Source organism: Peromyscus leucopus, chromosome 20 (assembly GCF_004664715.2).
Source record: "Peromyscus leucopus breed LL Stock chromosome 20, UCI_PerLeu_2.1, whole genome shotgun sequence".
Classification (NCBI taxonomy): domain Eukaryota; kingdom Metazoa; phylum Chordata; class Mammalia; order Rodentia; family Cricetidae; genus Peromyscus; species Peromyscus leucopus.
Genome location: NC_051080.1, coordinates 23,668,749 through 23,694,521, shown reverse-complemented (window position 1 = coordinate 23,694,521; position 25,773 = coordinate 23,668,749). Strand labels below are relative to the sequence as shown.

At 45.3% G+C, this 25,773-nt stretch overlaps 1 protein-coding gene across 1 annotated transcript in view; it reads left to right on the top strand.

Moving 5' to 3' along the window:
• The first annotated feature begins 6,638 nt into the window (after positions 1 to 6,638).
• Positions 6,639 to 25,773, top strand: part of Kcnq3 (potassium voltage-gated channel subfamily Q member 3) — a 294,855-nt gene continuing 275,720 nt past the window's right edge. The window contains exon 1 of the mRNA XM_028876019.2: positions 6,639 to 7,455. Within this exon, the coding sequence (XP_028731852.1) occupies positions 7,067 to 7,455 (389 nt within the window). The 5' untranslated portion in view covers positions 6,639 to 7,066. The remainder of the gene's footprint in view (positions 7,456 to 25,773) is intronic.

The following is a 25,773-nucleotide window of genomic DNA, read 5'->3' as shown; positions in this document are numbered from 1 at the left end:
AGAATGACATGCTTGAGGATGCTCTTTGGTTGCTTCTCATCCCTTTTCAGGAAGATTGTTAAAGGTGAGGAAGCTCTAATGTAGAGAGAAGCCAGACAGGAAAAAAAAAGATAGCAGGGTGTGGTGAAGGGGAGAAGTTTGTGCAATTCCAGTGTCTGAGTTTTCAAGAAGAAAAGTGTGTGTAGAATGTCTTGGAATCCTTTCTTTCCAAACATACTTCATTTTGTCCTGCATTCATAATAGACTCAAGCTTGCAGCTTGCCCCACATATCAGATACTTTTCTGTGGCTGTGATTAAACACCATGACCAAGAAAAAAGAATATATATATATATATATATATATATATATATATATATATATATATATATATAGAGAGAGAGAGAGAGAGAGAGAGAGAGAGAGAGAGAGAACGAGAACTGGAAGTGGGGTGAAGCTATAAACCCTCAAAGGCTGCCCCTAGTGATGTACTTCCTCAAGTAAGGTGCTGCCTAAAAGTTCCATGACCTCCCTAAACAGTACCACCATGTTGGGAAACTGTGCTCAATTATGTGAGTTTATGGAGGATAGTTCTCGTTTAACCCCCCTACACCCTGTTTCCCTTACACAAGAGGTGCTATCCATGGCTGCAAGGAAACCTGTGTTTCCCCAGCTCCTCTCAGAGCTGACTACAACCCAGGTACAGAACAAGCCTTTGGGGAGTAACATAGTTGAGAAGAACTGGCTTTGTGTGATATTCTTTGGTGGTGACTAAGTAAGTGCAGTCCTCAGTGCATGGATGGGGCATTAGCAGGAGGCTAATGGGCAGAGGATCGCATTCTCTACAGAGAGAGCATGATCCAGAGTGTTCACCTTGGTGGCTGCCTCCTTCTTCTTCCAGGGAAAGAACGAAGGCTCAGTGTTGCTCTTCATCATTTACATTCTGTGGTGGCCTTGGCAGTTATCACCATCAGAATATTAACAGTATCTGTGGGTAACAAGACAACAAATCGTGACCATTGCAGTTTGTCCCAAATTGTGCATACTTTTTTTGTGCAACAAACAATGAAAGTAGATTTAAAATTGGTCTGCAACAATAGCATGATATTCTTTGGAAAGGCGGGGACAGGGCATCCAGGAACACCATCACATATGCCCAGGAACATGAGCCTTTCCCTTTTCATTTGATTATAGTCATAGTAACCATGTCCAGCCCATCATCCCACCATTTAATATTTGCAATTCAAGGCAAAACTTCTGGAGGAAATGTCTGAGGCTCACAGACAGTCGTTGGTTCTCAGCCTTACTGTTCACTTCTAGGAAGCACCTTCTCAGGCTCCTGTATGTCACTTTTATATATGAGACAAAGATTAGAAAAAATAATGAGCTGGTTTGATGGTATGAGTATTTTGCACTTAAAGGATTTGTATGTTAGAAGTTTGGTCCCTCGCTTGGCTGTGTAAGGGGGTAGAAGCTTTAGGATGTGTGGTCTATTGGAAGGTCATTAGGTCACTGGTGGAACTGCACTCAGAAAGGATGAAGATGAACCTTGTGGAACCCATGTTTGCTCCATCTACAATGTTGTTACAGAATGGCCACTCCGACTTTTGGCTTCCTGTCTTGCCATGTGGTCTCTTGACCAGAAATGAATCCAGCAATCTGCCTGGGAGTGACAAGCTTAATGTTGTAGGATTAGTTATTTAGATTTTTATCATTTAAGCTACTTTCCTCTGCTGAGGACACATGAAAAGATACCCTTTATCTATTACTCATTTGTGGAAGCTTCTCACTCAGGAGGGAGGAAGAGTTCCTTTGCTCTAGTGTAAAGTGATACAAGACCTCTGCCATTGTGCTGCCTGCTGTCCATCTTCATGAGAATGCACTCTGTAGGCTCAGATATATGAACACTGGGTCCCCAGCAGTCGTCACTGTTTGGGAAGAGTGTGGAACCTTTGGGAGGTGGAGACTTGTTTGAGGATGTATGTTATTGGGGATAGGTTTGGAATTTCAAGCCTCAGCTACTTGCTGTTTGTGCCCTGTGCTTCCTGTTTGCATTTGAAGATCTAAGTAGTCAGAGATCTGATCCTGCTGCCATGGCTGCTACATTGTTGCCATGTAGCCCTATCACGATGAACTCTTATCTCCATGGAACTGTAAACCCAAATAAACTTCTCCTACAAGTTGCTTCTGGTCATAGTGTTTTATTGCAGCAGCAGAAAAATATCTAATATAGAGTCCAGATTCCTACACTAGAGGCTGAATCCGTGGATCTACCTTATGGATCCACCCAAATGAATCCAGTCTATCTTCCAAAATGTCAGCTTGGACTTTTAGTCAACAATGAGCTTAAAGAAATCTTTTCTTTATAAAATTCCCAGCTTTTGATATTTTGTTATAGCAAGAAATTGGCCTATTGTAAAAAATTAAAAGTATTTAGAGAAGAAAGAGATGGCAGATTTGAGGATTAGCAAGTGGCTGGGATTTTAATGTTATAGGATGGACTGGTACTCAAAAGTAGGAGATGCTAGAATGTCCTGTTGTTTTGGTCTATAACTCATGCTGTTCTTTTTTTGATACACTGTCACTCTCTTGCCTTTATGTCCCTTTGTCATCTCATGATCCTAGGGACTTTAGGGATATGGGACATGTGATTCCTTGTTGTGATTACAACAGCCCCTCAAATGGGACTTACTGTGCATCATGCCTTTTATGACATTTCAAAACCCTCTATTAGAAATCTGAACAGCTCTCTACATTGGATTATAAAACCATTGAAATAAGTCAATTTTCCAGACTCAATTACCTGGCAGTTCCTTTACCCTTGGGTTTAATTGGATCAGAGTCATGGCTTTGATATTTAGTTTGCTTTGTCCTTTGAGAGGCATGGAAATGGCCTTTGTGTCTCCACCAAAACTCCTCACGTACCTGAAGGTCCAAGGTGCCATTATTTGATGATTACACTTTTTATTACATGCTGACTAATAAAATATTATGTCTCTGTCCTGGTTTTGTTTCCACTGCTGTGCTAAAACACTGACAAAAACCACCTTGGGGAAGAAAGGGTTTATTTCATCTTACAGGTTACAGTCCATCATTGAGGGAAACCAAAGCAGGAGCTTTCTCCTACATTTCCCTCCAGCTACTTTTCTTATACACCACAGGCCCACCTCCCTAGGGATGGCACCACCCACAGTGGGCCCATAAATAGGCCCACGGGCCAATTTGATGACTGTAATTCCTCAGTTGAGGTTCCCTCTTCCCAAGTGAATCAAACAGACAATCAAGACTAGTCACTACATCATTTTCTTGCAGGGCCTGAGTTTCATCTTGGGTGTTTATCTGGCGAGGCTTTTTGAATGCCATCATCATGAATATACCGGTCTTTAATTTGAAATAACTAACACTTATTAAGCACTAAGATTTTCCCAATTAATCAAAACCCCTAAATTTTTCATATAAAAACCTAGGTTGAATGTGTGCTGGCAGATTGACACTGTCTCTTTATAGACTACTTACTAACGCTTTATTTAAGAATGAAGAGGCTATCATGAGACATATATGCTTGTAGGATTTGGGAGAGGACACTTAGGTCTTGATCTTGTTTAGTGAGCATATTACCTACTTTTTTCATCACTGTGACAAAAGATCTGATGAACAACTTGATGGGGGAAAGATGTCATTCAACTCTTTGCTTTGGAGGGTTTGGTTTATAGTTTCTTAGCTCCATGTACCTTGGCGGAACACTGGTAACAGGAGCATGTGGTGGTAGAGTTCTGACCTCATGGTGGACAGGAAGCACAGAGAGGTATGGGAGGGAGCGATGGTCAGAATGCTTCAAGAACTCAATCCCTAGTGATTTACTTCCTCCAGGTAAGTCTCACTTCCTCCTAAAATTTCCACATGTTTATTGGTGAAAATATTAAGGCCACTCCACATAGTTAAAAGGGAGGTTTATTTTGTGGGGTAACTTACAAGTGAAGGGATAGGTTACAGGATCTGGGAAAGCTGTAGTGCAGACAGGCGGTGTTCTCTGGAGAACTCTGTTCTGTCTACCTCCAGTGTCCAGGGTCCAGGAACCAAGAGAGCCGCATCTGGATCTCTGGTCTTCAGGATCCTCTCTGGGCCCCGCCTTGTATGTGTGACAGTTACTGGAAGCCTCAATGGGGGTTGGAGCTTCCAGATCAAAGCTGGGATGGCTGCCTACTACACAGGTCCTAAGATACAGCCACCAAATGGGGGCCATGCACACTCAATGCATGAATCTGTGGGAGACACTTAAAATTCAAACCATGAAATAAGTAAACAAAACACAGACATGGTAGCTTTAGGTCATGACAAATGCAAGTGGATACATAAAAGAAATAGGAAGAAATTGAGAAGAGAGGGCAATTTTCCAAAAGGTACTTCTAAATAAGGGAAGGGTGTTTTGTAGGTGTTTGGCATTGCATTGGGTCAGAAAGGATACTATTATGAACTATTGGAGGCTATGTGACTTACAAAGAAGAGGCTTGTTGGGGCTATGGCTGTGCTCCTAGCCAAGGACCCGGATCGTGACATATTTTCTTAAGCAGTAAGACCCGAATTGCCACAGGGCGGTTCATGACAAGAGAAAGGGGAGATATGCATTGTGTGTGTGTTCTGCTTTCTCCCTTCTTATAAAGCCAGGATTCAGTTATGGTGACCCCACTCTGTTGTCTTTTCTAATCCTGACTGGACCCCAAAACACCAGAGGCCGACTAACTTCATTTTCCCCTCTCTGAATCCTTCACAATGGGGATCAAATCTCAACATATAGAGCCCTGGGAGATACACTCAGCCCCTCTCTACAGCATAGCCACATGTGTCTGGTGAGGGTGGGTGTAAGCTGGAGCATGCTGCTGTCTATGTGTGTCTTGGGGGCAAGGGCGTGTTGTTTCTAACCCAGCCAATCCCTTTTCCTTTGGCTTTCTCTCTTCAGAATTTGTGCTGACTTGTTACTATGCTCCAACTAATTGTGCATCATTAATTCTACTTATAATGAGGCCAGAGCTACCCTGCTCAGAGCACGGTTCAGGTCACATAGCCTGTTTCATGCACACATCCCCAATCTAACCGATACATATCTTTTTCTCTACTGAGGACGGCCATGAGTTTTCCAATTTTCTGACTCATTCTCGTTCTCGTACGAGTCAGCTTTCTGGGGTAAGTATTCTGATGCAACAAGCAGTTTATTGCTGCGTTAACAACATAGTTAACACGTTTATCCTTCTGGATAACCTTCTGGAGGCTCCTCCCTTCCTCTCCTCCTCTGACATCACTTCTACCTCACCTCTTCCCCACTCTACATGTGCTGTGACCCTTCAGCTTCTCTTTGGTCCTCATCTTCCAACTTCTCCCAAGCAGGCACCTGCTTTTTTTTTTTTTTTTTTTTTTTCTTGTAGACTGAGACTGGATTCCCAGCTCTCACAGTCCTTTCGACCATCCCTGACAGTCATGAGACTTGGCAGTAAGGAGTCGTGCTACCCTAGGGCAGCAGGCAGGCTTCCCTAACCTGCTTGTGGTGAGTGATGGGATACTCGCCCTCTGCCAATGGTGCCAATGACTGACAGGACTACTTCCTCAGCCATCAGCAGAGGAATGTTTCTCCTCCACACTTGCTGTCTCGAAGGCTCTTCTGGACATTGTCATACTTGCTCTCATCTTGCCACTTGTATCTCTCCTTAAAATGTCACTTCCTCAGTGGGGTCTTCCAGGGCCACTTCCCGCTCCCCCAAATCACAGTCTCGATGGCTCCTCTGATTCGGTTTCTACACTAGAAATAATTTAGCTCACGCTTGCTTTTCCTTCTGGCCTTCCGTCTGTCACTCAAGTTTTATGAGCACAAGGGCCTCAGACCTTGGGTGGAGAGCAGTACCCTGTCGCAGGACAAAGTCACTGCAGTGGGTTCAATGAGTCCCCTGAAGGATCCTAATGGCGTCAGAGGGCATGGCTGGCTCCCCTTCAGCAAGAGTCAGGAGCCAAGCAGAAATTAGGATAGTGATTCTGGTGTTGCATTTCTCAGCTCTCTGCCCACCTGCACGTATAAAAGGTTACCCAAAGACTACTGGAAGCAGTAACCCCCACGAGCCCTGAATACGAACATTGCCACCACTGAGCCAGTGGGTGAGTTGTGCCGTTGCCTAACCCAGCAACTTGGATTTTTACCTCCAAAGGCAAGCAGAGGAGGTGGAGGTATACATAAAGCTAAAACCAGTTTCTGCCCACCCCCTTTTATTTTCTCCTCTCGCCCAAGGGGAAACCCCAACGCCCACGGGGCTTGGGGAGCTCCTGCGCCACTGCCGCATCATTCACGACCCAGCAGAAGCGGCAGTAGAGGCCTCAGCTCTGGCGATGAGAGTCCCCCAGGTTAGCTTGGGTAGGGGGCGGCAAGGAAAGGCGAGGCACTGCCTGGGCCTCCCGCAACCAAGGGGCGGGAACGATGGAGCCCCACCCCTGCGAAGGAGGGAGGGAACCAGAGAGCGCTGCGGGTGGTGAGCGCTCCGCCCTGGCGCGCCTGCTTCGGCTGCTGCTACTGCCGCTGCAGCGGGGCTAGGGCTGGAGCGGCGGGCTGGGCGCGGGCGGGAGCGGGGAGGAGGGAGGAGGCGGCGGCGCGTGTGCCAGGCGGGCGGGCGGGAGGGCGGCTGGCACAGGGCTTGTAAATAAACTGCGATGCTGTCTCGGGCTCGCCGGCCCGGGTGCCGCCGCCGCCGCCGACTCCCGGGAGCTTCAGTGCCAGGCTCCCGCCGCCGCGCGCCCTAGCGCCACCGCGCCAGCCTCGCGCGCCCTCGCGGGGCTCCCCGCGGACCCCAGCTCCCCGCGCCCCTCGGGGTCCCGCGGCGGGCGGACCCGCTCGGGATGTGACCCCTTGACTCCCCACCCGACCTCCCCTGCCCCCCGGGAGGCCCGCCTTTGCCTGCTTTTGGGGGGGTGGGCGGGGAGGGGCGCGCGGATCATGGCATTGGAGTTCCCGGGTTTGCAGCCGCTGCCGCCGCCTCGTCCACGCACCTCAAGCGCCCCTTCTTCCCAGAGCAGCAGCGGAGAAGGCGAAGCGCCCGGTGGGGGCGAGGCAGATGGGGCTCAAGGCTCGCAGGGCGGCGGGGGCGGCCGGAGGCGGCGGCGGCGAAGGGGGCGGCGGAGGCGGCGGGGCAGCTAACCCCGCCGGAGGGGACGCGGCGGTGGCCGGCGACGAGGAGCGGAAAGTGGGGCTGGCGCCAGGAGATGTGGATCAAGTCACCTTGGCGCTTGGGGCCGGGGCCGACAAAGACGGGACCCTGCTGCTGGAGGGCGGTGGCCGCGAAGAGGGGCAGCGGAGGACCCCGCAGGGCATCGGGCTCCTGGCCAAGACCCCCTTGAGCCGCCCAGTCAAGAGGAACAACGCCAAGTACAGGCGCATCCAAACTTTGATCTACGACGCCCTGGAGAGACCGCGGGGCTGGGCGCTGCTCTACCACGCGCTTGTGTGAGTACCCGGCCGCTCGGGGCGCCCTTTGGCGGCCGTGCACTTTAGGGTTCGGGGCCAGGCCTGGAGGTGAGGAAGTGTCTGTGGTTTTGGCCACTCAGAAGCGCTCTCTGGCTTGGGTTGGAGGTGGGCTGGGGCGGGGCGGGAGGATCAGTCTGGCTTTAGCCCATGGTTTTCTGCTGTGTGACTGAGAGCAGCTCCTTCACACCAGGGTTTAAATGAACCAAACGTGGTTCCCGAGCTGACTTCGAGATTTGGACTGGCGAGTGCACGCGGGTGCGCGTTTATGGTACCTTCTGGGATGTTGTCACAGAAGCTTAAAAGAATTAGGTAAATTTTTTCTACTGAATGTAGCAGTTGAGTAGGACAAAAACGGTCCTCCCATAAGCACCATTTCTTCTTGGGGTGGCTAGCTTGCTTCCCTTGTGATAGCCACTCAATTCAGATGATACATCCCAGAGAGAGGTAGTGTGCACACTGCCCATAGTGGTGTGTGTGTGTGTGTGTGTGTGTGTGTGTGTGTGTGTGTGCTCGTGTTACCTTGAGTGTGCTACTCTTCCTAGGGCTCCATGCTGATGTCAAAAAGGACTTGGTTTTGCTCTAACTGGGGGCTTGGACAGGCCAAAATGCAGGTCTTTGTGTTCTGTTAGGAAAATGAATAGGAGAGGGGCGGGATTTCCAACCTTAGTCCAAGGGGTTGAGGTATAGCAGAGCCAGAGGTGGGATGAGGTTATTAAGGCTGGAACATCCCTACGGTTTCGGGGTTCAACCTCCCAGAGTTTAGGTTCTGCTATCTCGGTAGCTGCAACTGTTGCCCATCTATCAGCTTGGTTGGACTATGGCATTGGGCACCTGAGAGTACTGGTGGGAAGTTTGTCCCCAGGGACTCCTCTAGAAATAATCTCCATGCTAGTGAGGAGGTAAATGCCAGGCCAGGCCAGAAGGAAAATGGAACTCCAGATGTATCGATTCGGGGCTGGAAAATACACTCATATTTTAAAAGGAAGAGAGGATCCTAGCAGAGGGAATTCCCCACCTAGGGCTGGAATTCTGACTGTCAGAACACCTGGGATGTGACAGGGCACTTCTTGCTACCAGCTGCTTCCTGGCTTTGGCTTAGGAGCTGTATGGCTGTCAGGGTTTGGTCAGGAAGTTGGCTGTGACCTTGACCCTAGACCCTTCCTATTTTAGGCAATTGGTTTCTCTCCAGTTGGCCCTTGATTGACAAAGAGGGGAAGAGGTCAGGGAATGTCTTCTGTTTGTTAAGTACCTGTCTTTGAAGGTTGGAGGAGCTTTCCCTGATTTGGCCACCAGGTGGGGGCGTCCACTCAGAACCTCAGATTTGTGCAACAGGTTTCTTCCAGGTTACAAAAGCCTTGAAGAGAATGCATCCCTGAAAACTCAGGAAGCAGCTGGAAGAAGGAGGAAGCACTTTGTCAGGGACTTGGATTTGGGTTGGTCAAGCCTTTGATTCCTGTGAATTTGCAGGTGTTGGGAAGTGTCTGACCCAAAGCTTAACCTTCGTAGTTCTTTCATGGTGAAGTAAGATTAAACTTGTGTTCATCCCTTGGTCTCTAGCATCTGTGTTCAAGTTGAAATGAAATAAATGATAGCGTATGTGCAGTTTTAAAGGGTCCACCAAATGATCTGAGTGCAGATCTCATGTCCTTTTGCATAAGGATGTGTTCCGTGTGCATTTGATGGCTTTGGAACCTGGGGTTCCATTGAAGCTTGCCGTTCCTTCTTTCTTCTCCTCCCACCTTTCAGAGCTGGCACCTACAGCCTTGCCTTGCCCAGTTTACTAAAGCCTATTGTAGATTCAGTGTTATTTTGTTACTATGTTATTACTGTAGAATTGCTCATATCTGAGAAACAGATTTGTAAGTGCCAAGCCTATAGCCTCAGTTTCCCAGAGAGGGCCAAGGAAAACCTAAGACCACAGAAGTATCAGATATATACAAATTTTGCTTAATTCTCACATGATCATAATCACCTGATGATCATAATTTATGTTTTAAGGATGAAAATTCGACAACTACAAGAGATAAAATCAGTTGTCAAGGAATGCAGGGCTAATGTTTCTAAACCTCACATCTGGTTTTGTTGCTGAGCCCAGATCCCAATTCTGACTTGGGGTATTTTGCTGAGCATTGCTGGGTGCTCGTTCCCATTGGTAGCACAAGGCTGTTTGTAATCTGTTTTTCTAGCTCAGGTAGGAAATCCTAACAGGATCCGTAGAACCCCGGAGCCACAGTGTTAGGAAAAGGTGAGGTGGGCTGGGTTGGTGCTAGAATTTGTGGCTTCTGATAAATGGGATGCTTTATAGGGAAAGCTCCTCTTGAGCTGGATTTGAGCTCCTATTACTTAAGCAAGCTTAGTAAGTGGATGCATTTTACATCCTTCCTCGAGCTCAGGAGGAGCCTGGGCAAGGGAACACAGCTGAATTTTTATTGATGATTCAGGATTTTGCCAGGGCTTAAAATTCAGACTTTAAAGCATCCATTATCCTGTGTTGGCCTGTGGCTAATGGCAGGAGGGGACCAAGAAATTAAGTTGACCATGAGCTCACAGTCCAGTGTGCTCTCTTTCTTTTGTAAATTAACCAGGCCCATGAAGTATTTTATCTTTCGCTCCTCTGTCCTAAAGATAAAATACAAGAAATGTGGAAATCAATCATCTCTTCCACCTTGCTTCCTATGCCTTAAAGGCCCATCCCCTGCTTCCTCCTAGCTATTTACCTTCACTGTGTTATGGGACTGGTTTCACCACCTCCAGGAACCTTTTTCCAGACTCCTTTTTGGCTGGGCTCAAGTTGCCCCTATGTCTTCTCCAGCCTTAGAGTTTTGTGTGCTACTTTGAGGTGATGTGTTTGCATGTCTGCCCTGAGGAGCCGAGAGCTACTTGAGAGTAGGGGGAGCTGTATTGTTCTTTCTTAGCATTCTCAATTCCTGGGAGGCTATAGAACCCATGGCAGGTACTAAGTGAGCATTTGCTGTGTGGATGCATGGTAGAATTCTCTCAGGACTCTAGTTAATCAAGACTTTGCTGTAACAGCTTTACCGTTCTAACAGCGACAGCAGTGAGCAGCTGAAGTCAGCATCACAGGATGTTAATGAGAATAGTACTTGGGAACATTGGGCTTTGGCAGGGGTGGACAAGGTAGGACTCTTGTCGGCTTCAGGAAAAGCTAACTGCAGCCCTGTCTTTGTCTATCTTTGATATTAGAGAAAGCATGCTGGGTTCCGAGTTTGCAATGTGACTTTGCAGGAACAAAGTAGGAATGAATGACCTGGAAGCTGAGGATAGTGGTACTGCCCCACTGAAGAATGGTTTCCAAGCTTAAACCAGCGTTTATGAATATAATAAGCCAACATTAGGTACTCCGTATTCAGTTGATTTTGTATAGAACTCTACTTTGAAGTCATGTATACTTGATACTGTCATTGTTCTGAGCCTGTTAGTAGAGAGATGCTGGCCTCATCTTGGCATTGGTGCTGGCTTGGCACTCTGAAGGCATCCTGTTGCCCCGGCCATGTCTTTGCAGCCAGCTGGGTATTGTCCCTTTGCCACCTGTTAGCAAACCAAAACGAAAGGATTTAGAGAAACACCTGCTGCTGCTTTCTAAGGGAGGCTGGCTTCAGACATCTGGCAGGTAAGGCTGGTTGCTTAGATCCATTGACTCAGCCTGGCTGGTGGACTTAGCCTGGAGAGTTAACCTGGGGCTTGGGATTGATGAACAACACATGAAATTGGTATTTGACAAATATTTTCTCTTTTGTGTATCCTCTTGATCATGTTTAATCTACCACCTATTTGTACCTCTCCATAACACAATCTATTTTATGACTATCTCACTTTATTTTTATATTTATTTTCTCATCTCCTTGCCTTCCTTCTGGCTCTTCTCTTAGGACATTTTCAAGCTACTTAGGTGCATGAAGGGGCTAGGTAAGGTGATGGTATCCACAGTCCATAGTATTTTGTTGTTGCTGTTTATTTTTGAGAGTGTCATTTTAATCACATTATTTCTCCTTTCTCTTTCCTCTTTCCAAACTCTTCCATACACCCCTTTCTGCTCTCCTTCAAATTCATGGCCTTTTTCATCAATTGTTATTAAATGTATATATGTATTTGTACATATGCATTCTCAAATATAACCTGCTTAGTCTGCATAGGGTTCCTTCTCTGTATATTTTCAGGACTGTCCATTTGGCTTTGGATAACCAATTGGTGTGCTCTTCCCTCTGGCTCTCTCTCTCTCAGCTTTACTCCTTTGCTGATAGTTCTTTGTGTAGGGTTGAGGCCTCATGGGCTTTTCCCATCCCATCTGTTGGTGTCCTCCTTGTTCAGCTCACATTTGGGTGGTCATCTTGGTGAAACTTTAATGAGTATAGCTCCTGATGTTACTAGAAAAGACAATCTCATAGCAAAGTCCTTGATCCTCTGGCTCTTACAGTCCTTTCATTCCCTCTTCCACAAGGTTCATTGGGCAGGAGGTGTCAGAATGTCTTACAGATGTATCCATTCGGACTGAGCTCCACAAGTCTGCATATGGCTTAGTTGTGGTTTTCTGTAGTGATCTCCATCTTTTGTAAAGAGAGGTTTCCTTGATGAGGGGTGAAGACTTATTGTACATATAAGGACAAAAGATTATTGTTGAGGATTATGCTCGTTTAGTAAATTAGTGATTGTAGAGCCCCCACAAATAGCCACAATTTTACTAGCACTGGTTAGGTAACCTAGGCTTCCAGTACCAGTCATGGTATCCCTCTTATTGAGTGGGTCTTGAGTCCAATTAGAGACCAATTGGTTACCACCAAGATATGTGTGTCACTACTGCATCTATATGGTTATTATACCATTCTGGTTGTTGTGGTTCATAGACATCATATCTGGGTAGGACTGTTGGCTGCCTGCCTACTTTGGAAGCTCACATGGAAAGCTAGTCCTCATGGAAGGGGAACTCAGATCAGTTCCAGCCTAGGGTCCTCTGGACCAGCCCATAGTATCTTACCTCTAGGCAGTAGGAAGTTAGTGCTGTGACCCTCACAAGCATGTTGCCTCATTATCTAAGTGATGGGCCTAAGTCCACTGGGGCTTGTGGTGGCAAGGAAGGTGAGCAGAGCCTTGCTTTGACACATGACTCTGAAGCTCTGAGAAACTACACGGTTGACCCATGCTTGTGGAGGCACAGAAGGACAAGAACTGAAGTCACATGGGAGTCCTAGCCCCGGTGTGGCTAGGCCTATGTTCATTGTGTCATAGTTGTATCCAGTACAGAGTAATGGAAGAGGACTGAAACAGCATCACCTTACATCAGAGTTTTCGATCTACATTGACAGGGAAGCCATTGGGAATGGCCAGACTTTCCCAGCTTTGACACATTTGTTAACCAGCCAAAAGATGGTACCTGAAGTGAGAACTCTTGACAAGTTCCACCTAAACTGAAGTTATGAAGCTTGTGCATAATGTCCTACAATTTACTCTATCCTCTTCTCCTGATGTAATTCACCTTGTGAATAATCCGGGTAAAGAGAACATATGTGTGTGTTGTGTTGCCTTTTGAATGAAATGGATTTTCTTAGATCCATGCATCCTCTGTACGGACCATGCCACCATTCCCAGCATCAGGATTTGTCTTATGATGGCAGATATGCGATGCAAAAGGTGTACTTGCTTGCTTGTTTCAGGGCTGCTTAGACCACACCCTCCACACTTGCCTGATCATGTGCCTGTTGGTGGAGAGATGAGTTGCAGGTTTTCTTCTTTGGAGTCAGAGACTCAAAACATCATAGTTTGGGCATGTTATAAAGAAAAGAACAGAATTCTCAGAATTCTAGAGTCTGGGGTTTCCAAGACCTCTGTGGTGATAATTTCCTAGCCAGGTGAAGATTTAGTCTCTGCTTCCCAGATGATGTCTTGGAGGCTGTGTCCACCACGGGAGGAACACTATGCCCTCACTGGTAGGAGGTGGAAGGGTAGACGGACCAAACACATGAAGCTTCTTTTATAAGGGCGTGAATCTTGCTGACAATGTGGGTGGGGGGCCGGCTTTTATGACGTCATCATTTTCTAGGGTTTCCACCTCTTGATACCATCACATGGACCATGAAGTTTCAACACTGGACCTTCAGACCATAGCATCATGAGTTTGTAGCCTTGTGCTATGGAACTTCTCATTCAATCACAGAAGGATTTGAAGATTTTTATAATGTTTTCTTCAAAGAACAAATTGCCTGATGACCCAAGAACATGGTTGATTCTAGATGCTATTTGCAGATAATGAATAATTCCTTGCGCAGTTGACTTACAGAGCATCCTATGCAAAGGCTCTGGTGTTGGCTTTCTCCTACTCAAGACCTCAGGATTAGTGCCCCTTTCTTTCCCTTCTCTCTCCTTTATCAAGAGGCAAATTAAATATTCAGAAATCCTCCAGAGCACAGCCACATTTTAAGGTAGCTAACTTGGATATTAGTGACAGCACATCATCATTTCATTTATGTAGTTTATGATAGCACATCCTGGGCACACCACCATCTGCTCAGCATCGGGGTAACCCACTTATTGTTTTAGTCACCGTGACACTAGGAGCAGGTACCTCCTCACAGATGCCCCGGATCTGGTTTTTTGGAGCCAGAGTTGTGCCAGAGGAGCTGGCAAGCCAAGGGCTTTTTTGTCAACTTGTCACTGGGGTTTAAGCTCATTTCTTTCTGTTGTCTCCTTGGACATCTGTTGTGAAATCTTATCCAAGAAGACTTAGGTCCTGAGTTGTGTCCTAATGGGAAACGACTGAGATCCCAGTTATGCATCTCTATCCTTTTTCCTCAAAGCCCAGCCCCCGCTTTGCACTTAATTTCATCCTACATGGATCAGTTACAGATGCTTTTCCTCTTGGTGATGCCAGTTAATCAGCTGGCTAAACAAACAGGCAAACACAGCAGAGCTGACTTCCCTCAATGATGGACTGATGGAACTAAGACGAAATGAACATTGACCTCCCAAGTTGCTTCGGCTCCATTGTTTTATCACAGCAACAGACAAGCAAACTATAGTGAACACAGCCTTCCCCACCTCTCCTTCACAAGGTGGGCACACTTGCAGGGCTCTTACTAAAGTCTCTTTCCTTTGGCTTTGCAGCTGTCTTGTGAGAAAACTCAGATCCCATCCAAAGTGCAGTCCTATGTGATGAGGTCTTCCGTTGCACCTCAGAAAGACTATTTGCTCTGAATGTGTTCTTTCAGGAGCAAGCTGGGTCATTGCTTGGGGCTGTGCTTTCGTCTTCATCCTTGCACAGCTTTATGAATGGATAAGTAAGGCAGCTACGGGCTGAGAGATTGGACACATGGACATGGCTCCAAGTGTTCCCCTGTTGAAGAAGACCACTCTTCCTGTTGACAGCATACAGCTGATACTCTCTCTTCTTTCTCCTTCACCTCTTCCAGTACTCTACAAGAATCCTATGAAACAGTCTATGGTCCCACTGAGTTTCCCTGCTAGGGCATTCAAAACTATCGTAGTAATGACAGTTTGGATCATACTCAAGTCATCTGTGGGTTGATACTACCCATCTGCTCCCTTCAAGGAGTCCTGACTTATTGACATTGGGACAACAGCTCATAACACTTCTTTAGTGGTTTCTCTGCTCCAAGCACACACACTCTGGATGGTTTTCTTAAAGTGTGTGTAGGAACCCACCCAGACTCTCAACTTGAGTCTGCTGATGATTTACTGGGTAGTCTCCAGTAAGTCTCATTTTCTATATAGCCTCAGTTTGTCCTCTGTCTTCTTGATGGTTATGGGGTTGGAGGAAGCAGTGGGGATGGCTGTCTGGCCCATGCTGATGTGGGTACTAGGTTGTGTCCCCAGAAGGCCACTGGAAGAAAACTCAGTGATTGCTGGAGGCCAGTTGTCCTCTCTGATTCTCTCCTTTGTGAATTCCTTCTAGACGTTTTTCTTTCCAATGACTTTCCTCCCTGAAGTTACGATATGATGGGCACCCTGCATCTGTCTTTATGAGTAATGTCGTTGGGCTTGAGAGATAAAAAGATACTTTTCTTTCCTTTCTCCACCCTCCAAGAATCACCGTTTACTTCCTGGAGCTCATAGTGTCCCTGTGGGGAGGCGAATCCAAGGACAACTGGAGAAAGGAGTATGAGGGTTTGAATATGAAGTGTCCCCAATAGGCTCAGGCATTGACTTAGTCCCCAGCTAGTGATGCTATTTTGGGAGGCAGTGGAAGCTTTAAGTTGGGGTTCTACTGAAGGAAGTAGGTCACTGGCAGTGAGACTTTCAGCTTTCAACTCTTGTCTTGCCATCTCCTCTTGTCTCTCTCTTCTTCCTGACTTGACACCAGGTCCTCAGTCTTGCTATCATGATGTTCTGTCTCACCTCTGGCCCAAAGTTCCAGATGACTGTGGTCACCACCCCCCCAACATCTGAAATCACAAGTCAAATCATTTCTTCTTTTGAATTGTCATGGGGATTTGTCACATGCTCAAAGTCTGACAAATATAATGAGTAGAACTGAGAAAATGGTGAAATCAGGTAGGAAGGCAGAAAGAAGGGGTATGCCATCAAGCACATTTCCCCTGGGCTTGCTGAGGCTCAGTCTCTTGCTAACTTGGGGAGGCTGTGTTCATCAGCCCAGGAGGACCCTTGAACTCACCAAGCTTAGGGCTGAGGTTGGGGTCTGTGAAACCCCTTGGTCAGAAATGCTTAGCAGATGTCCATGGTGTTTGGGAGTTGCTAGAAGGGATGTGGTAGGCTGGCTGCTCTGTGCTTGGTTCATAAAGGAAGATGATTGTTGTCTCATGACTCCTTCACAGAGAGCTGATTTCTCAGTGGTTTTCCAGTAAAGGAAGTTTGGAGGCCTGAGGACCATGGTTGTTCTGTGGTGTTTGTTTTTTTCCTTCATTAATTTTTCATTCATGAGAAAAAAAGGGTCTGAATTAAAAGTATCTTCAAACATGTGGGTTTGCTGCCAGGTGTCTCAGGGTAGCCAAAGCTCTTCCCAAAGGTCATGGCAAGTAGTTCTCAAATAACCATGAAGCCTGGCCCCTGCCTGCCTTCTCTGGGGTAAGAAGCCGTCCCCTTGCTGGGTTTTGTGATGTCCATGCATGGCTACTTCTCATCAGATGAAGCAAGAGAGACGTTTGAACAAGCACAAGCTGCTCTGGTCCTGAGTGGCTTTGTGATAATTTGAGAGAATGAAACGTCTTACTAATTTATAACATGAAATACATTAGTGGCTTCTGATTGTGTCGCACATCCTTCTTGAGAAGATAACAGGATCCTGGGTGTGAATTGAGGGGCTGGCATTTCTGGCTCTTGCCTAAACTCTGGCACTGAGGTAACCAGTCCCCTTCTTAGTTGAAGGTTGCTAAAGGAAACATTGAGTTTCTTCTTGATTTCTTCTTTGGTATTAAGAACACCTTCTTTGGCTGGGAAGGAAATTCGTGGGAAAATCATAAACCATTGAGTTTGCTCATTGGGCTTGGAACTAGGCTAGCTGGCTACTCAGTGCTGATCTGTGGCTTCATCAATGATAAATAGCTGACCATAACTGTCTTGGCATTTCCAACCAAAGTTTGGCTTAGCCTCATGAAAGGAAGGGGGTTAAAACTGACATTAGAGGATGAGAAGTTTTATGGCTAGAGCCATGTGAGAACTGGGTTGAACTGTTTGAAGAGGAAGAAGATGTGGGTTTTAGCTATTTATATCCTGCATGCTAGAAACCTTGTATTTTCCACCTCTCAGAGCCTAATGCAGCGCACAGCACACCATATCCTCGGCCTTGCTGCATACACAGACACAGGGCCAGTCTCAAGGGGTGTGCAGAGCTGGTTTCAGAGCAGACATGACACAGATAAATATTGGCTTTGAATTCTGGCTGTGTGGTGTTTTAGCCCAATGTCACTGAATAAACCACTAACTAACCTAAAGCAGATTCCTTACCTACACACCATGGGCTTGTGAGTTCAAAGCTTTGGGTGGACTTAGTAAGTTAAGTATTCAATGAATGGCCACCATTTTCCTTTTCTTGCCAGAATCTGTTTAGGCAGGAATAATTTTGGTGAAGAAAAGCACTGGTGAAGTCAACATTGTTTTTACTTTAAGGGTTGTTTTTGGTGTCAGATACATTTCTGTTAGACAATACAGATTTGAATTTTCCTCCACTGAGGCAAAGGAAAGAATTTTATATCGAGGAGGAAAGAGAGGTGAGCAAGGATTCTACTATTGGTTCATGTTGCCTAAGCAAGCAGAGGTACTTGAAAGAAACACTTGTCCTAACTATACAACGTTCAGGTGGCCCAGGACTACTGAGTTAATTGTATTTTATTCATTGTGTGTGTGTGTCCGTGCACACACATGCACAACAGTGCACATATGGAGGTCAGAAGACAACTTGCAAGACCCAGTTCTCTCTTTGCGCTGTGTGGGTCCTGCTGCCTGAACTCAAGCCATCAAGTAACGGAACATTACTCACTGAGCCTTCTTCCTGGCTCCTGGGCCTGAGTTTATACAGCCATATTAACTTGCAGACACACCGTATACTGTGCCTTAAGAAGTGGAAGAGGTGTCTACAAGGTTCCAGCTTCACTTGAGTGATTAATTGGGGATTTTCCCTGAATGAATAGCAGTGATTTCATCTCATTAAAAAATGGATTGGGGGCTGAGGAGAGGGCTCAGTCAGTACAGCACTTGCAGCATCAACATGAGAGATCAAGGTAGGATCCTCAGAACCCATGTAAAGCCAGACATGGTGTGCTTGTTTATAATTCCGAGATGGGAGGAGATAAGAGATTCCCAGAAGCTTGCTGGCCAGCTCACCTGGCATATACAATGGTGACCAAGAGACTAAGAGACTCAAACAAGGTGGAAGTGGAGGACCAACACTTGAGATTGTCTTCTGACTTACACACACACACACACACACACACCACACACACAGTGGCATACACACAGATTTTTCTTTGAGTTAAATAGAAAACAAAATAATTTTTGTACAAGACTTATTTGCCTTTTTGCCTTGGCTGCCAGGATTGTGGGTCAGTTTTGACTCGACTGGAGTAAAGACCTTGTAGATGTTTACTTCTAGTCTCCTTCTTCCTCTAGATGTTTTTCTCATATGTTTTCATGGACCACTCTTCCGATTCCAGATGCTTTTTGATGCTTGCTCTTTCCTTTTGTATTCACCATTGTGTTTTATGTATTTTCCCCATGTGCCTTAGTCCTCTGCAGGAACAGGCTGTTTGTATGAACACAGAGCCTGGCACTTACTAGGAGCTCAGTTCATAAGTAGTATCTTCCAAACTACAGCTATTCCGCACAGTAAAAATCTGATGAAGGCTTAAGGTTAGGTCTTATGTCTTCTCCAGATGCTAAAACTGTGTGATTTGAGCTAGGTGCACCTATTCATGCATGGTGTATGTGTAGGCAGGGGTGGGTGGATGTATGGAGGAGGTGGAAAAGAGGGAGGGAGAGAGAAAACTTCAATTTCCAGGTTATAACCATAATAGGACTTCCCCTGATCCTCACAACACCACCTTTAAAAAATTGATCAGCTCTACCCTGCTTGTTAGGTAAGCCATTTACACTGATATTTAATCCCTATAACAGTATTATCAGACATTTAGGAATGGCCCCTGTTTTAACAAGGAGGATAGTAAGGGCCAGAAAAATTGTCTGTCTTTCTCGGGATTTGGCTTCAGACATTTTGAATTCAGGGGCAGTCCTGGTGTCTGTGCCAGGCTTTTTCTTTGGGCCACCACCCAGCTCCCAAATCATGACACAGAGACTTAGTTTTGAATGCTTGGCATAGCTTAGTCTCATTTCTGGCTAGCTTTTTGAACTTAGATTAACAAGTTTCTCTTTATCTACCTTTTGCCTCAGGGCTTTTTACTTCTCTTTCTGTATAACTTACTTTCACTGCTTCTGGTGTCTGGCTGGCTAGTGGATGCCTGGTTTCTAGTCCTGCACATCTCCTTCCTTCTTCTCTTGTTCCTTCCTCAAGCCTAGATTTCTCCTATTTATTCTCTCTACCTGCCAACCCCGCCTATCATTTTCTCTGCCTAGCTATTGGCCCATTAGCTTTTTATTAGACCAATCACTTGCCTTAGGCAGGCAAGGTGAAACAAATGCAACACATCTTTACATAATTAAATAAATGCAGCATAAACAAAAGTAACACACCTTCACACAGTTAAAGTCATATTCTGCAGCAAAACCAAATCTTTGCCTGGTTAAAATAATATTCCACAACAGGGGTCAGAGGATCTGAGCTTCCATCCTGATGGCTCTCTCAGCTCCTATCTCCTCTTACTCAGTTCCTGCTGACTTTGACAGTTGTTTTATAGTTGAATCATAATGTCATAGATGTCACCATTTAAATGTGGAATCCAGTGGTTCTTAGTATATCTCTAAGGTCAATGCTAGTTAGGTCAAAACTAGCATGATGCTATTAGAGTCAACCATTAGGGATTTCTACCTTGCTCATTAGCAAAGGAGTCATCGTGGAAATTAATGGGGAATAGACATTGTGGAGGGAATTAAAAGGCAAGACACTAGTGGGAGAAGTATTTACAAGACACATAACTGATCACTGAAAGTCTCAAACAAGCTAGGAATGGCTAAATTCAACAAGAAGAAACAAATTTTGTTGGGAGAAATATTTGAAAAACAGATCTAGTGTGGACCTAAATATACAAAATCAACAACAACAAGCCACAAACTCTTGAAAGTCTGCAATAAGAAACAGCTATTAAAAAGACAAAACACTTAATCCAGACACCTTGCTACAGATAATACCCAGGTGGCAGACATGCATATGAAATGATGCCCAATGTGATTTCATTGGGGGATTGTAAACTAAAGCAACAGTGACAGGTTAGGATGAGTGTGGCTAAGAGCCACAATGACAAATGCAAGTGTTGGCAAAGATGTGGAGCAATGGGAATACTAAGTTCTTGATGGCAGGAATGAAAACTGATAGACACCATGAAAGAGTTTCCTCCAGAGCTGAAGGTAAGCTCACCATAGTAGTTTCTCTCCTGGATGTTTCCTCATTTGAAGTTTTATATCCAAACCAAATCTTCCCTGAAAACCTTTATAGAAGTTTTATTCATAATTAACAAAAATGTTGTACCCAGGATTTCCTTTCATCAGCACCATGAACTTATACAGAGATAAAAATAAGTGAGCTGTGAAGCCACAGAGGAACCTAGGATGCATTGCATATTGTTAAGTGACAAAGGCTAGTCTGGAAAGGTGACATGCTGTGTGATTTCAGTCACATGACACTTTTGATCAACCAAAGCTATGGATGTGATAAAAGACTAGTGATTGCCAGGAGTTGGAGGGAGGGGACTAGGTTGAATGAATGAATTACAGGTGATTCTTCTGGTGGTGGAGCGATTATATATAGTGCTGCAATGTTGGGTATGTGACTCCCTGCATTTGTACAAGTCCATAGAACTGTCACTTGCAAAGGGTAGCAGTTAAATGAAAGATTGGAATGGTGGAGCTGATCTCACCATCACACTCTTGAAGAAAGCATTTCTAGAAAATCAAGAGGAGTCTAGAATATCTGTTGTTGCAATGGATGAGAATTGAAGATGTGCATGACATGCATATACACTTGTTTTAAGTTTAGTATTAGTACAGGTGGCTCTGTATAAATGTTTTAAGTACATGTGTATACATGGGCTAGATACAATTCCTTGTGCTTTGAGAAAGCCTGACTGATCAAACCCTTGGAAACAGAGTATTTGGAGCACCTAGGTCTTGAAATCTAATACCGTTGTGCAAGACAAGGCAATGGATTCTATGCCTGGTTATGAGACATACACAGGACATATGCAAGACTGGCCTCAGGCATCCTGCATTGCCAGAGAGTTAAAAAAAAAAAGTGCTCTTAAAAAAAAAAATCCCACATTGTTGGTAATGTGCCAGAGGCACTCTGTAGCCAAGTGAAACAAAGCTCCCATGTTCAAAAGCTGGAAGAATTTGAGAAACGAAAGGAGGTGGCATTGGAGTCTAACCGCAGAATAAAGTAAATATCTATGAACCCACACTAACATGAGAGCAGGCCACAGGATAAAGATCAGTGTCCACAGGTGTGTGCTGTCATAAATAAGGGAGCAAATGGCTGGATAGGGGGAGGAGAAGCAGGTCTTCTCAGAGGAATTCTGTTTGTTTCTGCACCTCCTTTGTCCCCAGGAGAAGTAGAATGCAGGTGGTACACGGTGCCTTCCTTCCAGGGAGTAGATAAGAGGAGGAAGGGCATTAAACAAAGGAGTGGAGGCCAGGCATGGTGGCCCGGGCCTTTAACCCCCCACTCAGGAGGTAGAGGCAGGTGGATCTCTGTGAGTTCGAGGCCAGCCTGGTCTATAAAATGGAGTTCTAGGACACCCAGAACTGTTACACAGAGAAACTGTGCCTTGAAAAAACAACAGCCACAATAAAAACAAAACAAAAAAAATAAATAAATAAAAAAGAAGAGGATAAGCTTCACCCCCAGCCACGGGATCCAGCATAGACTCACCTGTGGCCCATCATGTTCCATCATGTCAAGTCACACACACACAAAATGTGAGTTTGCTCAGATTTTTCTTCTCAAAGCCCACAAACACAGTTTAACCTCTGAAAGTGGGTATAAAAACCCCAAAAAGAGACAAGCTCCACCCATGCTCACAGAACTGTCATGGTTGCCTAAACAAGAAAAGACAAAGACAGTCATAGAGAGCCAAGAACTGCCTCTAGGAATGAGACAATTGAATGATATGTGATGTTCTGGATGGGGTATTGGGAGAAAGAGAAGGTAATGGAGAAAACATAGTCCTTTGAGTAAAATATGAATGCTAGTTAATAGTTATACATTAATATTAATATCCATCAATTGTAACAACATGACTGTCAGTAATAAGGGCAGCTGAGTGCAGGTCACATGGGTGTTCTCTATACTATGTGTTATAATACAGGCCTCCTCTTTTAGGTCAAATCCCACATCTGGAAGAGCTTCGTGTCTCCTAATAGCTGTCTCTACTGTGGCCTATGGCGACCCCTATGGTCTTAAGTAGTACTCTGCTCCTCCATGCTCTTTGTCTCACACCACAGTGCTCTTCTAAATCACATGGTGTAAAACTTCACACAAATGCCAAAAAGTTCTAAGAAAGTAAGATCTTTCCTTTGTTCTGGGGCTTGGTCTGAAGACTCCTTAAGGGAGCTACTTGGAAGGTTGCCCTGAAGGCTATTCTCTGAAGAGGGTCTTATCTGGCCTCTTCTTGCCATCCCTCTTCATGGCAATGATCTCTCCTATCTCTCTTTTTTTATTCTCATTCTTAATGAAGCTCCTCCCTGGGCCTTGAAGGTATGGTGCATGTGGAGAGAGTCAGAACGGTGGTATATGTGGGAGTCTGAAGGTTGATCATATGTGGTAGTTTTGCAGTCTTTTATTACTTCAAGAAAGTCTGAATTGTGTTTTGAACTGTAAACAATTGGCTCAGGAGAAAATCCCTGCAGACATAATTTAAAGAGCTGGAGGAGAAGGATGGGAGATAACCTTAGTTGGCAAAATGAGAACCTGAGTGCAATCCCCAGAACTCATGGGAACCAATGCTGGTCTGGGCTGGGGAGCTAGCTCATAAAGTACTTGGATAAAGTACTTGCAAATATGAGGACCAGAGTTCTGATCCTGAGAACCCATGTTAAAGCCAGGTGGGAGTGGCAGACTACATGTCATCCTGTACTGCGGGAGGCAGAGTCACAGAATGCCTAGAATAGATAGACTAGCCAGGCGAGACAAAAAACTGAGTGCTGGGTTTACTGAGAGACCCCTCCTCAATGCATAAGCTGGACAATGATTGAGGAAGATACAGGATATCAATGTTGGGTCACATATGCACATGCTTACATGAGAAATTGCACTTCCACACACATGTGAACATACACATGAACATAGGTATACACACTCATACATACACTCCCATACATATGTACATGAATATACATACACGTGTACACTACCTGTATTAGTCACTGTTCTGTTGCTATGATGAGACATCATGACCAAAGCAGTTCTTATAAAAGACAGCATTTAACTAGGGGCTCACATACAGTTTCAGAAGTTTAGTTCACTATCATGGTGGGGAACATAGCAGCAGGCAGAGGGAGAGGGAGAGAGACTGGGTCTGGCATGGGCTTTTAATACTTCAAAGCCTACTCCCCAGTGACATACTTCCTCTAAGAAGACCACACCTACTCCAACAAGGCCACACCTCCTAATACTTCTCAAATAGTGCTACTCCCTGGTGACTAAGCATTCAAATATATTAGCTTATGGGGGCCATTCTTATTCAAACCACCACCCTTATCCATAGAGAAGAAAAAAACCAAAACACAAAGCTGGGCAAGGTAGTATATATTTGCAACTCTAACACTGTGGAGTCAGAGACAAGAGACTCCCTGGGGCTTGCTTATCTATTTGGAGTGTTTCAGACCACTGAGAGAACCTATTTCAAAATAAGGTGAACAGGGCCTGAGGAACAATCTCCAAAGTTTTATTTCACACACCCATACACACACACACATGCACACACACACACACACTCATGTGGAAAGTTGAAGGAAATGGATATCCAACACAGACTACAGGCAGGAGCACATATGCGTTCATGGCGTGCATGTTTAAACACACCTCAATCTCCAGGCCCCGATGTTTGGAGCATTAATTAGTGTCACTGCATGAAACAAATCAAGCTAGAGACCTTGCTGCTTCCATCTGGAAAAGGGAAAAGAGCATCCAGAAGTGCTGCCGCTGTTACTGGTGCATGGGCAGGATTCGTCCCTCCCAGGGTGCAGAACTGTCTGCTTCAGGAGCTGGTGCCCTTTTACTTGTTGGGAGGTAGCAAGGGTGAGATTGCAAACATGAGAAGTATTTCAGAAGAGAAGGCTTGCTGTGGAGCCTGGGCTGGAGATGGGGAATAGAAGGCAGTGGAAGGACAGAAGGGAAATGTGTCTGGCTGTGTGACCATAGGTGAGTTGTTTCAGTTCTCTGAATTTTAGTTTCATCATCAGTTCAATGGGGAAATTAGTATTATCCAAATACAGAGTGGCTGTGGAAAGGATGCCAGTTAATAAAAGGAAAATGTGTACCACCATTCCCCCTGCTCTGTGATGGTATAAGAGCCTGAAGGACCCAGGATTCAAGCAGAGATCAGAGAGGGTCATCTTGGTAGAAGCCGAGCCCCATTTTATCCACATTGCATTTTTAAATTGCAGTAAAATATATGAACTAAAATATGACATTGAGCCTTGTTTGTGTACAGTTCATTGATGCTGTGATGGTTAAAATCAGCTAGACTGTTTGTGATCTGGGCATATCTGTGAAGAATTACTATGATTGGATTAGCTGGTATGGGAAGACTCACCTTAGCTCTGGGCAGTACCATCCTGCAGGCTATAGATTAGAATGAAAAGGAGAAAGCAAGTTGAGCCCTGGCACCCCCCCACCAACACACACTCTGCTTCCTGACTGTGGGTGCCATGTGACCCACTGATGCATGCCCCTACCACTGTCTTCCACACCATGATGGGTTATACCCTTGAACTGAGAGCGAAAAAAGCCTTTTTCTTTCTAAGTTGATGCATTTTATCCCAGCAGAAAAAATTAAGACAGACCTCAAGGATACATTACCATGGAGCGCTCACCACTGTAGTTAGAAGTTTTCCTGTGTCCCGCCTAGTCTGCAGCTGCTCAGACCTAAGTAAACACACAGAGGTTTATATTAATTAAAACTGCCCAGCCATTAGCTCAGGCTAACTACTGACTAGCTCTTACACTTAAACTCAGTCCATTTCTGTTAATCTCTATGTCACCATGTGTTCCATGGCTTTACCTGTGTGCGATTACATATTGCTCCTTGGACAGTGGGCTGGCATCTCCTCACTCAGCCCTCTTCTTCCCAGAATTCTCCTTGTCTGCTTATCCCACCTACTGACCAATCAGCATTTTATTTATCAACCAATCAGAGCAACACATATTTACAGCATACAGAACATCCCATTGCACACCACCATCCACACATGGGAACCTTGCGATCTTAATCTTGCAAAAATCAGACTCCATGCACTAAACAGTGATCCTCATTGTCACCTCATCTCAATCTCTAGTCCCACCATTCTCCTTTTTTTGTCTCTGCTTTTGAATACTGTAAGCACTGCATATGTCAGTCAACTTTCATTATTGATGGGCTCAAATACCTGATAAAACGTGACTTACGGAGGGAAGGTTTATATTGAGTTGCGGTGTAAGGAGGTATA